This window comes from Apium graveolens, chromosome 3 (genome assembly GCF_009905375.1).
Source record: "Apium graveolens cultivar Ventura chromosome 3, ASM990537v1, whole genome shotgun sequence".
Lineage (NCBI taxonomy): Eukaryota > Viridiplantae > Streptophyta > Magnoliopsida > Apiales > Apiaceae > Apium > Apium graveolens.
Window position 1 is genome coordinate 290,395,333 of NC_133649.1, and position 13,692 is coordinate 290,409,024.

At 35.0% G+C, this 13,692-nt stretch overlaps 1 protein-coding gene across 1 annotated transcript; it reads left to right on the forward strand.

Moving 5' to 3' along the window:
• The first annotated feature begins 1,970 nt into the window (after nt 1–1,970).
• LOC141715149 (protein FAR1-RELATED SEQUENCE 5-like) lies at nt 1,971–3,443 on the forward strand. The gene has a single exon (XM_074518630.1). It carries the CDS (start codon nt 1,971–1,973, stop codon nt 3,441–3,443), a length of 1,473 nt encoding a protein of 490 aa, XP_074374731.1.
• Nucleotides 3,444–13,692: the final 10,249 nt, after the last annotated feature.

Consider the following 13,692-nt stretch of genomic DNA (forward strand, 5'->3'; position numbering starts at 1 on the left):
CGTACTTTGAAACCTTGGTTAAGGTCCTTAAATGACTAATTGGAGTATGAAACAATTATGTAAAGTGGATTAGGCAGTTGGAAGAGTACTTGCGAAAGAATCGCCTTAAATTTCTTAATGGTTAATTTATTAAAAATGGTGGAGCTGAGGGTACTCGGGCGACTTAAGTGAATCGTTAAGCGCAAAAGCGAATGTTAGCGTCTAATTGGTTAAAGTATAGATTCTTAAGCGACTTTGGTTAAATTCCACCTTATATGTTGTTTATAGGTTACCAGACTCGTCCCAGGCCTTTTACCACCCCTAGTCGCTCAGGCAAGTTTTCTACCCGTTATACTGTTGTTGTGATGCATATATGTATATACATTATCTTGTGATAAGTGCATGAATGTTATTAGCAAATCTTGGGATATATTGGAGCATGCTGATATGGTATATATGCATGTTTGTTTCGTAATCTTGATATCTAATTGTTGACTCAATTGCTTATAAGTTGCATAATAACTATGCTAGAGATAAGCAGTAGTTGCGTATACCCTTAGTATAGGGGACCCAAAGATGAACATATTTCTAAACCGGGAGTCGATGTTCCCGAGTATAATATATATATATATATATATATTTATATATATATAGATATAGTTTTCAAAACTATTAATCGAATAAGGTTTATTCGATATCTTTATTTTATTTAATGAATATTATTTTGAAGGGTAAAATTCCACAGCCACGGTAGGCTCCACGTGTTGGCAGCCAACAGGAAAAGACTTCCGCAATGTTTCAAGGCGGAAGACTTCCGCAATGAAACAATGCGGAATACATCTGCAATGTTTCAAAGCGGAAGTCTTCCGCCTTGAAACATTGCGGAAGAATTTTGTTTTTCTTTAATTATTTAATAATATGTGCTTTAAATGTGTTTCTGATTTAAATATATTTATAATTTAAAACAAAAATAATATTTATATTTTAAAACAAAAATAATATTTATATTTTAAAACAATTATGTTATTTTTTAAAAATAAAGTACTTAATAAAATTTAAGAAAGAGATTTATATTGAATTAAACATTGAATAAAATTTAAAATAAAAAAAGAACCACTTCCCTTACTTACCACCATATTAGTTCGAGGGTCCCTCGAACTAATATGGTGGTAAGTAAGGGAAGTGGTTCTTTTTTTATTTTAAATTTTATTCAATGTTTAATTCAATATAAATCTCTTTCTTAAATTTTATTAAGTACTTAATTTTTAAAAAATATAAAAATCAAACATAAAACTATAAATTCAAATTTATTTATCATCAAATTTAATAATGGAGATTTAAATATTGAAGATAACATGAAACATTCAATATTAGAAATTTCAAATGTAATGATACAACTTACTAATAAACATTGTACTTCATTCATACTTATCAAGTGCTTAATATATGTTCTCAACAAAATAATATTTATTTATTTTTTCACATACCTATATTATAAAAAACAAATTAAAATTAAGTATTATATGTTTAGACAATTTTTTTTAATATTTAATGTATTATGTTCATAAAAAAAGGCAAAATATACAATAATAATAAAAAAAATTAATTTTTTGATATAAAAAATTTATGAAATTTTGACAAGTAACATGATTGTTATTATGAATTTTAAAATTTTTTTACTAATTATTTTCTTCACCAAAAAAAAACAAAAAATAAACAATTATCAAAACTGCATCCGCAATGAATCATAGCGTAAGCTTTTGCTTCCGCAATGATTCATTGCGGAAGGAACTAATGTTTTGATAATTTATGCGCGTTTTAGCGCGTGGGTTGGCTGAAGCATTAAATACACCTTCCGCAATGATTCATTGCGGAAGTGTGCATTAAATTTACCTTACCAGCTTCATTTTTTACTTTATAAACCCAATTTCACCATTTTTCTCTATCATTTTTCAATTTGGAGCCAAAAAGAGGTTAGTTTTTTTTTTACTATGGCATCTCATTTATTTAATTATTCAAGTTCGTCTAGTGAGCATGACGATTTTGATTATTTTACACCCGTTGGGAAAAATCCGGTTTATCGTAAACTTATTGTAGATGATGTTAATGAATTGATTGATGTTGATAATTATAAATGTAAGAAAAAATTGGATATGGATGATGATGATATTGAGTATATGGAAAAAAAGAATATGGATGATGATGATGATGATGATATTGAGTATATGGAAAAGGAGAAATATCATAAAAAAGAAGAGGGAGATTGTAAGGGAAAAGGAAAAATGAATGATGATGATTTTTGTAGAGAAGAGAAAATGAATATAAGTGATGATGATGTTGATGATGATGATGAAAATGATGATATGAGTTTTGACAAAAAAGGTTACGGTTTTTCAAAATCAAATATGAATAGTGTTGTGCCTTGCGTTGGTATGTTTTTTAACACTTTGGATGAAGCCGAAAAATTTTATAGAGATTATGGTAGAAGTGTTGGATTTGAGATTATTATTAGGAGTACTCATAGACATTCACGGGGTAATGGTATCTCCTCTCGTTTGTATATTTGTCGTAAGGGTGGAAGACTAGGTTCTAGTACGAAATTGGATGTTGATGATGAAAGAAAGGAAAAAAGAAGGATTAGAGATGTAATTCCGAGAACAAATTGTAGTGCTCGAATGTGTGTCACTCATAGAGTTAAAAATGATAAATGGGGAGTAACTTTGGTTAAATTAGAGCATAATCATGATATGGTAACCTCGGATAAAGTACAATTCATGCAAATGTCCAAAAATATAGATCTGGTTACCCGAGCATTGCTTGAGTTATTTGATAAATCGGGCATTGAAACCGCTAAAGCGATGAGATTTCTTGGTGAAACATGGGGTGGTGTGGAAAAACTTGGATTTTCTAATCAAGATGTTCGTAACGTAATTCGTGATATTCGACGACGGGTGTTCGATTCCGGTGATGCGGGGAGTGGGATGGCATTGCTACGACAATTGAAAGAAAAAAGTTTTGGAAACTTTTTCTATCGAGTTGATTTGGATGAAGAAAATAGAGTTAGAGGTTTGGTTTGGATTGATCATCGATCATTGAATGCATACACGAATTTTGGAGATGTTGTTTTATTTGACTCCACATATAGGACCAATAGGTATTGTATGCCGTTTATACCAATAACCGGGGTCAATCACCATTACCAAAATATCTTGTTCAGGTTTGCACTCATGCGGGATGAGACAGAGATTTCATATAAATGGGTTTTGAAGACATGGTTGGAAGCCGTCGGAAACAAACCTCCCCTCACTATTATTACGGATCAAGATATAGCACTGGGAAATGCTATTGCCGAGATTTTTCCGGATACCAAGCACATATTATGTTCGTGGCACATAAGTAATAAATTTCCCGAAAAATTATCGGCTTTGTACACACAATATCCGGAATTTAAAGGGGATTTTTAATGATTATTTGTACAAGTCGTCGTCACCCACGGAATTTGTTGGTAAGTGGGAGGTTTTGGTTGATAAGTATGGACTCGAGGATCATGTTTGGCTAAACGATATGTATGCCATAAAAGATAAATGGATTCGTGCTTACACAAAACAACATTTCTCCGCCGGTATGACCACCACCTCAAGAAGCGAGTCCATGAATTCATTTTTTGACGAGTATGTGAAAGCTTCAACCGGGTTGAAAGAATTCATTGAGAATTCACAAAAGGGTTTGGAAACACAAATTCTTAATGAGGTTAAAGCCGACATCATGACTGTGTACCACCTGAGCCAACCTCATAGCACTCTCCAACTAAAATATAAAAAAATGATAAATAATTAGGCATTTTATTCCTAAAATGCAAGATTTAATCAATCAAAGGGGTAAAATGCATTAATTCTTTTTTTAAGTCCTAAATATGAAATAATTAAGCATTTTATTCCTAAAAATGCAAGATTTAACCAATTCAAGTGATAAAATGCATTAATTCTTTTTTTTAAGTCCTAAATATGAAATTATTAGGCATTTTATTCCTAAAAATGCACGATTTAATCAATTTAAGGGGTAAAATTGTAAGAGTTAAGGAAGAGTTATAAAATATACCGCATCAACCATATTCTGCTGGTTATACCAATCACGAGGCCGTATCTTAGTGGCATGCTCAACTACAAATGGTGCTATCTTCAATTTACTCACCTTCATATACCAGTACATAAACTCTGTCATCGGTATATAAGCCCCTTCTGTAACAATAGGCATACCCATGTCAACAAAAGAATCCCACTCCAATATAAACTGTCTCAACAAAACAGTACGGTTATCCCGTTGCATATGGGACAACCTCTCCACACGTTGAAAACCGTGATCCACCGGCTCCTCAGGATTATGCTGCAGCATACCGAACTGTCTCAGAACCCTGTCCGGCATGACATACTCCACCATCTCAAAATGAATCATCGGTATGCGACCGAGTGCCGTATGCAATATATCCATCATGTCAGTATCATAATCATCGGCACTATAATCAATCCTCCTATAAAACCTCCGATATGGCTGCCATGTCAACCAACTCATATGAAAGCTATCAAAATCTCCCCGATAACCTCCTGTGTGATGGTGAGGGTTACTCCTCCTGTTAGCTACCGGTCTAGCCCACGTTGTAGCCCTCGGCAACACAAACCTCGTACGCGGTGTAATCTCCGGATGGACAGGCAATACCCTCTCCCAAGCCCACAACATCAACAACATAGCACACCCGTTCAGACTTCCTAAAGACTTATGCACAGCCTTCGACAAGCATCTATACAAGTAGCTCAGAATAGCAGCCCCCCCAAGCATAATCGATAATATGATCAGTGTCCTGTATAAGCTGTAGATATCGGGGGTGCACCACATCCCGAGATGAGGTAGGAAATAATATACCTCCAATCAGAAACAGATGATATGCCCGGGTGTAAACTATAGGATCCTGCTGAAGAAACTCTGGACTCTGCTCCCCCTCTGGCCTAGAACCATATCTCGTGCGTAACTTGTGAAGAGTCACCCCGCCTCGACCATACATCTCAGGCCGCTCCTTCTCAGTCATCCTCAAATCCTCCCAGTTGGTCACCCAATACGGTTTCGGATTATCAAGCTCCGTATGGGTAACAGCACGACCAGTAATAGGCAGCCCCAAGATCATGTAAACATCCTCCAATGTAATGGTCATCTCACCGAATGTGAAGTGAAATGAGTTAGTCTCTGGCCTCCACCTCTCCACCAGTGCAGTGATCAAGCGAATATCATTATGTGGAACAACCAAGGGGTTAACAAACACCCCGAAACCCCAGCCTGTAAGCAAATGTATCTACTCCTCATCCAATACCCAGTTACCCATGTTAGCAGTCAACTGTCTAACATCGAGCGTCTCCCTCTCACCCCCATGCCATATAAGAGTACTAATGTGATCATCCTGCATGGTCAGCAATGATCGATCCATAGGCCCGCATTCCATATTCATTTTATCTGCAATTTTCAAAATAAGAATTATTTCAGTTTGATATTATAATGCACAAATAAGGGCAGAATAACAAGCAACTAAACAAATAACTACACAAGCGACAAGCGAAACCAATTTATGGGTTCCAATTTATATCGAAATTCAAAACTTCTTATCAGCAATCTATCTACTCATCAGCATGGAAACATACAATTAAAACTAAAAAAGTGAAAAGACGACAAGCGAAACCAATATAGGTCGAGATTCACTATAAGCATTTCCATTTCCAGATTCCGCATTAGACTGTGCAAACTAATATTAATTAAATGCACTACACTGCACAAGCTCAAATGCTTTGATCCAAAATGCAATTCTTATCAATGTACTTATAAGCACCAAAACATCCAACTAAAAATAAATTAACGAAAACACAATCATAACCTTAAATTTATTACTAAACCTTCCATTTTCAAGAACTACATTTCACCGCGCAATTCACTACAATTAACTAAACTTAAAAACTTTCCCCCTATATAAATTTAACCTAATTATTCGAATGAAATTCACAACTCAAAATTAAACCTAAACTAATTTCTCAACCAATTTATTTGACCTAATTAATCCTAATCATAATTGTTATAAAATCCAAAATTCAACCCAAATTCAAATTAAATCACCACAAATAATGAAGAACATAAAATTCGAACTAAAAAGAATCAAATTAACATATAATTCGAACTAAAAAGCATAACATCAACATTTAATTCAAAATAATCCTAACCCTAATTGTTAAATAAACCTAAATTCGAATTAAATCACCAAAAAAATCAAGAACACAAAATTCAAACTAATAATCATCAAGTCAACATATAATTCGAAACAAATTTTAAAAAAATCAAGTACATCATGTGTGTGTATAATCAAGAACAATCTTGTGTGTGTATGTGTTTATAGTCATATATATACATACATCTCGTGTGTGTATACGGTGTGTGTGTGTGTGTGTATACGATGTGTGTGTATACGGTGAGAAAAACAAACCTCAGAAAATCGAGGAGGGTGAAGAATAATCAATCGCCTGAAAATAACCTTGAAATCGCCTGAAATCGGGGTGGCTGTGTGTGTTTTTAGTGTTTTAATCGAATGAAAACTGTTAACAGTCGCTGGTTGTGTTTATCAGTTAACGACTTCCGCAATGATTCATTGCGGAAGTATTAAGGGCAAAAGGGTAATTTTGATTTATCCGCAATAATTCATTGCGGATGCCTCTTACCTTCCGCAATGATTCATTGCGGAAGTCAGGAGCCCTTACGCAATGAATCATTGCGGAAATACGGGTTGTCTCCTAAATAGATCCCAACCAACCATGGTTGGGGAAGGGCACCCAATTTTGAATATTCATTTGAGAACTTATGACTCCGTTTAGTTTATTTAATGAATATTATTTTGAATATTCATTCGAGGACTTAAGACTTCGTTTATTTTATTTAATGAATATTATTTTGAATATTCATTTGAGGACTTATGACTCCGCTTATTTATCAAATAATATTCTTTATTTTATTAAAGAATAATGTTTCGATAATCAAACTAATTTTCGATTATTCAAATAAAGATCGTACTTTCGTATAAGTATATCTTTGGTTATTTATTAATCATTTCAAGTATGAGTTTTAAAAATTCTACTTCGATTATTTTTATAAGGATTATCCTTATGGGAGTATTATTTAAATAATAATATTCAGATATTTTCTAATATATCGGGACTGATTTATTTTATTAAATCAGCATTACTCCAAACATTCTTAAAAATATTTTCGAGTCTTCAAAATAATTTTAAAAGTTAGAGCGGATCCCGAAACTCGTTTTCAAATTTAAGATCTTCTGTTCGAAGGGGATTTAAATACTCGCTCAAAAATCTGAGGGATCCGGCTCCGTGATGTATTTTTTATATTCGCAACAAGGTTGTTGTTTTGATAAAAGAGTTTTTGATTACTTACCCAACACTCGGGAAGTAAAATTCTTTGAATAAGTTAATCCATTAACAGGCATCGCCTAGGAATATCGGTGAGTTTTTCTTTCCAACTAGATGCGACTTCTTGGTGGAGTCGTATCAACAAGTTCCTACTTGGGGAAAGGGGAGACGAGCTTTACGTTTCAGAGTCATGGATTTCATCTGAACTAGGAGTGGCGTAAGTGGTCGAGTGGCTCCGGCCCAGCCTTATTTATTGGCCCAAATGACTCGAAAGTTCCTCTAAGACGGTCCATTCCTTAGGAGTCCAGTGTTCGGTTGACAAGTAAATCTGACTGTTCTCCTCTACATGTAGAAAATGGTGGGGTTGCACTACTGCGACTGATCATCGTAAGTGGTCTTCCTGGCGTGGCAAACTCCCGTAATGAGTTCATCATCCAATTGGATATTTCTGCAACACTACCCAGAGCACTTCGATAGAAAGGCTACGGCTGGGCGATTGTTGAGTGTTGGCAGGGTCGAGTTTTCAAAATGATGTTTTCATCAAATGAAGTATCTTGTAACTTCATTTCATTTTGATGATATTTCAAAGATTGATTATATACAAGTTTTGTCGTGTAGCTTCATCTATGGGATGAACTATTTATACCTTGAACGGTGGTAGTTCAAGTAATATTCGGAAAAAGATATAAGTATATTGGAGTATCTTGTAACTTCATCTTTTCAACTTATATCTAGTTAATGATTATCTTATGAATGACAAAGGTTTTCAGAAAAACGTTGAGACAAGGTTAGATATATGAGATCACCTTGCAACGATATTTTTATACAGTTATAAACTGGAACTCTGTGTATATTATACATGTCAGAGGATTTCAAAGATTGTGAAAAGTATATATGTATATATATACTGAATATTTTGTGACTTAGTCGCGTTAAGATATCAACTTGGTTCTTTTCTTCTTGACCAAGACTTTTATGAGTACTATGAGAATGCTCATATATTGTTAATTATTATACATATTATTTCGGTGGGCTTGTTGCTCACCCTTGCTTTCTTCTTTCATCACACAACAACATATAGACAAGATGAATAGGACCAAGCTCCCAATTTACGAGCGAATAGGAAACGTTCCGCAGTTTCTTGTAGGCGTTGATGCTGCTGTAGCTGAGGTAGGAAGTACCAATAGGCTAGGCTTTCAACTTCTGATGTACCGGACTTATGTATCTATATGAATTCTAATAATAGCAAAGAAATGTAAATTTATTCAGAAACCCTCTTGAGGTGTAATGGCTTATAATGTGGAATAAAATGACTTGTGTTATTTTTGGTATTCATCTCTGAGACTATAACTTGTGGTCTGTGTGTGTATATTGTGGGGTCACAGTACGCAGTAGTTGGTTGACTGTTAAGATTAAGTATTGATAATGGAAATGGAACTCGTGACAACCCGAATCCCCGACCCCGGATTTGGGGGTGTTATAGAAATGGTATCAGAGCTAAGCGTTATAAACCTCAGAGATGATGTGACGTTAGAATAATAAGTTAACTAAGATAATAAGAACTCTTGCCAAGTTCATAGTCGAACTACCTAACATAGTACTGACAGTTAAAACCCTTATGGGAACCCTTATAAATATCGTGATAAAAGCGTAGTTCGTTATCGTATATAGTAGCGGGACTCCGAACCCTGAGGTTGAGGACCAACAACGCGATGATGTTTTATTAGTTATTGGAGATCAGATTGTGGATCCGATAGAACGTCCTAATGAGGGACCGGATGATGTTCATATTGAGGATGTAGCGGTTGAGGATGTTGTCCTAGAATGGATTGTTGCTGAAGAGGATCCCGTGGAGGATCCTGACAAGAATGAATAAAGGACCACTGAGGAATTGATAACCATGGTTAGGGAAACTACCAGAGGTAGGAATGGTCGGTCACTACCAGAGGTTCATTTAAGTTTGTAAAGATAGAAGCCCCTTTAATGTGGCTTACTCATAAGATTGAGAAGTACGAATGGACAGAGAAATGCGAGAACAACTTTTAAGAACTGAAGCAAAGATTGGTGAGGGCCCCTATGTTGGCATTGCCGGATGGAGAATGAGATATTGTGATGTGTAGTGACGCTTCGCATAAGGAATTAGGCTGCTTCTTATACAGCACAGCAAGGTAATCGTGTACGCATCAAGACAATTAAGGGAAAATAAAATTCGATATCTCCACCCATGAGCTTGGGCTCGTGGAAATAGTTTTTCCCTAAATATTGGAGGCACTACTTTTATGGAGAGAAGTGTGAGGTTTACGCAAACCCCAAGAGCTCAAGTATCTTTTCACGCAGAAAGAGCTTAACATGCGCCAGAGGAGGTGGTTAGAGCTAATCAAGGATTACGATTATGAGATTCTTTATCATCCAAGAAAAGCCAATATGGTGGCTGATGCCCTTAGTAGAAAGGAGAGACTCAAGATGATAATGTATTCGGAAGAATTGGTAAGAGATTACGAGAATATAGAAATAGAAGTGAAGGTAATCGGAGCCGGTACCGAAAAGCTGTTCGAGATTGCAATGCAGCCCGAATTATTGAAAAAGATCATATTGTGCCAAGAAAAAGTGATGAATGAAGGCAGAGAGCCAATGACTGGAGAAGAGATTAATACCGAGAAAGATAATAAGGGAATAATGAGGTGTTCCTACAAAATTTTGGTTCCAAACATTCAAGAGCTTAAGGACGGGATCTTAGATGAAAGTCATAGTTCGAGGAATAAGATTTAGGGTAAACCATGAATGTGATAGTCAGGGAGGTCGCCATCAAGATGGAAGGAACCCATAACATAAGGAAGTGGAAAATAAGGATTTTAATGTATAAGATAACCCCGATTATGGGAGAAGGATGAAACATTTCATACTAAGAAAAGAGAAGTCGAGCAAGATAGGGAGAACCAGGACGGTACTCCTATGGGGAAAATCATGGACCTGCCTAAACAAAACTTATACTTTTACCCCAACCACCACCCTGAGGAAACAATGCGGTGGGAAATTCTTTTAGGACCTTTAAGTCGCTAAGCTCTCAGAGTTCCAAGGAACAAGCTGACCCAGTCAAGGCAAGAGCCTGGCTAAAGGAAATAGAGGAATCATTTGAGATTCTAAATGATTGACGAAGACAAAAGACTGTTTTTGTCACTTACCTTCCTAAGAGAGAGGCCACCCGCTGATGAAAGACCAAGAAAGGCATGGAGCCAGAGATTATAATAAACTGATTAAAGTTTAGTCAATTGTTTTCGAGAAAGTACTTCCCAAGGTTATGGAGGTAGTGTAAAAGCTTTAGAACCAGAACAAAAGCAGGACAAGTATGATGAATTATGAAATTAAGTTGTAAAAGTTGTCAAGATTCATTCTGAGGACATGAATCTAGAATGACGGGATGTTTAAAATCAATGCTTATGTTGTGTTGGTTCATGTAATGGTTGTAATGGAAACGAAAATTAAAGACTGAAAAGGGCAGGAGTATAAAGGGATATAAAGGAAATAGAGTTGAGAAGTGATAAGGGAGTTAGGTATGGGAAACCCTAAGAAACCCTTGCAATAAATATAGAGAAGTGTGTCATCATCAGCGTGATGGTGACTGATCATGAGATAAATTCAAGGTTTGAAGGCATAAGCGATACATATAGTTAATTCCCTTGAAGTTGAGAGTATTCGATGAAACTTTGAGATAGATCGATGGATTAATAAGGAAACACGGATGGACTGAGGAGACAGGATAATAAGAATTTAGGAAAATGGGATGAAGGAAGTGACCTTCAAAAATGTGAAGTGTATGTAACACCTGTGGCTTGATGCCCAAAAGGGAGACTCTAGGTATAAAAGGTATTCCAACATTGAGATGACTGTTGAGATAAATAACAGAGATAAATGAATAGTTGGAACTAAGAAGTTCACGTTGAACACGCCCAATATCTTCCAGAACATCCCTGTTACCATTACTAAAGGCCATATTGATTGACCTCATTTTGAATGAACATGTTATCGTGAAATTAGGCATATACTATCGAGGTGGGAATGATTGAATAAGACACCCTTATCAGGGATACATGACTTGATTTATCTATGGAAGGATGCAAGTACCTTTTTAGAAGGTGGAATTAAAGATGGAACCTCGATAACTTGAGATGAACTATAGGGGAATGCATAAAGGTTGGCATTTCACCCTTAATAGGGACATTATGAGTTTGGGTAATACGGAATGAAGGATTAAAGCAACAACAATCTTTAAAGATCAGTGGAGAAAGTTTTCAGAACTCCATAGATAATGGTTCTAGTATTTGTAAATGGTATTTTGATATGCCCTGTATCTAGGGAATACAGGAGGAACGATTCACGGATAACCTTAGAGGTTTTACAAGGAGAAAGGTAATATTCAAAGTTCTGAAGAGTAGAAACTTTGGTAAAGGAAATATGACGTAATTATAATAATAACAGATGGGGCACGTGTTAAACTAAAAGAAGTTATAGATCGACCCAATGAAGGTCGAGATTGGTGAAAATGAGAAGTACCCAAGATAAGAGACGTCCAAAGTATGATCGAGAGTTAGTCGTGACAATGTTCACATTCAAAGACCGAGGAAATACATTATGGGGAAATTGTGATATTTTTTTTTCTTCTCACCAAAGTTCGAGGAAGAGCATGGGTCCATAGAATGATGGACGGAATAGCAAAAATATTTAAGAATGTGAAATGCGATGCGATAATACTGGATATTGATATAGATACGTATATGTTTTGTTCTCCTATGATAAATCTCTATACTTCAGAGGTAGATTCCAAGCCAGATATTTTGTGGCAATATATTTTTATATATATAATTCTCTTCAATTCGTTCTTTTCTCTCCTTTTCATTTCATGTAAGCTGAGAAGAACAACCCTTCCAGAAGGGGAGGTATTGCCGAATGACTATCTATCTGTGTGTTAGGTCCCAATGTGTTTGTAGAAGGGGGGGTTGAATACAAACAGCACCGAATAATCGAATATATGAGGAATAAAAAATGTGAAACAAAATTCAAGTTAAATAAGAATATTATTAAACTTGAAAGGTGTTACAACAACTGTATCGATTACAAGGAATTAATCTCAAATTAATTATCACAAATTTAGAATAAAATCGACATGAACTTTTTCTATTTTTGTAATAATTAGAATCAAATACCAAACGCGATTTGAGATTAAGTTCTAGGAATTTTGATCCGCTAGATTTTTACACAAGAACAAGACAAATATTTCTAGTGGTTTGGATTTAACGTTACAAGCTAGAAATTAGATCTTGAATTAAGCAGATGAAAAATGGAATATTTCTAAGGCGGCTGCTTTTTCTTTTCTGTGTTCTTGACTTCTGTTTTGATGATTAAAATGAATGTTCAGCTTCGGTTCTTTTATCAACCAACCGAATGAAAATGAACTGGCATGACAATCTCTTTGGCTCAGCAAGACTTTCGGTAGGACTATCAAATTCCAGTAGAACTTTCGGTAGGACTATCTTTTAGAACTAGCAAGACAATCAGAATGAACTAGCAAGACTTTCGGTATGACTATCAATTGTCATACCGATTGTCATATTAGTTCAAACAGTTTGTCTTGCTGAAATTAAATAGATTTAAATCCTAATAATAATTCTGATAAGACAATCCTTTTGAATTAGCATGACTTTCGGTATGACTATTGATTGTCATACCGATTGTCATACTAATGCAATCAGTTGTCTTTGTTGAATTTATAACAGATTTTAAATCAATTAAAATTCTGAAAATTCTTAATATTAATTCAGAATTAATTAATCAATTAATTTAATTAATCAAATAAATTAATCTTTGCAGATATAATTTATTTTCTTAATTAAATTATATGACTTAATTAATTAATAGAGAATTAATACTAATCTTGAGCAGCATCCATTCTTCTGCAAATCTTCTGAAATTCACTGAAAATTATGAATCAATTCCACCACTTCAACGTTGACACTCGATGTACTGTCTGGTTCATGAGTGACTAACTTCCATGACGTTTCTTCATGTCTTGACTTTGATACTCTGATTTTCTTCAGATTAAATCTTTGTAATTAATGATACTCTGACGAGATCTCTGTCACTTGATTAAACCCACAATCTTGATTTGCATCACTGAGGCTTGAACAATTTGTTGAACTTCTTCCAGTGAATTAACTCTTCAAGTCTGTAGATGAACATTGTTTCTGAATCCTCTGACAGATGTTACTTG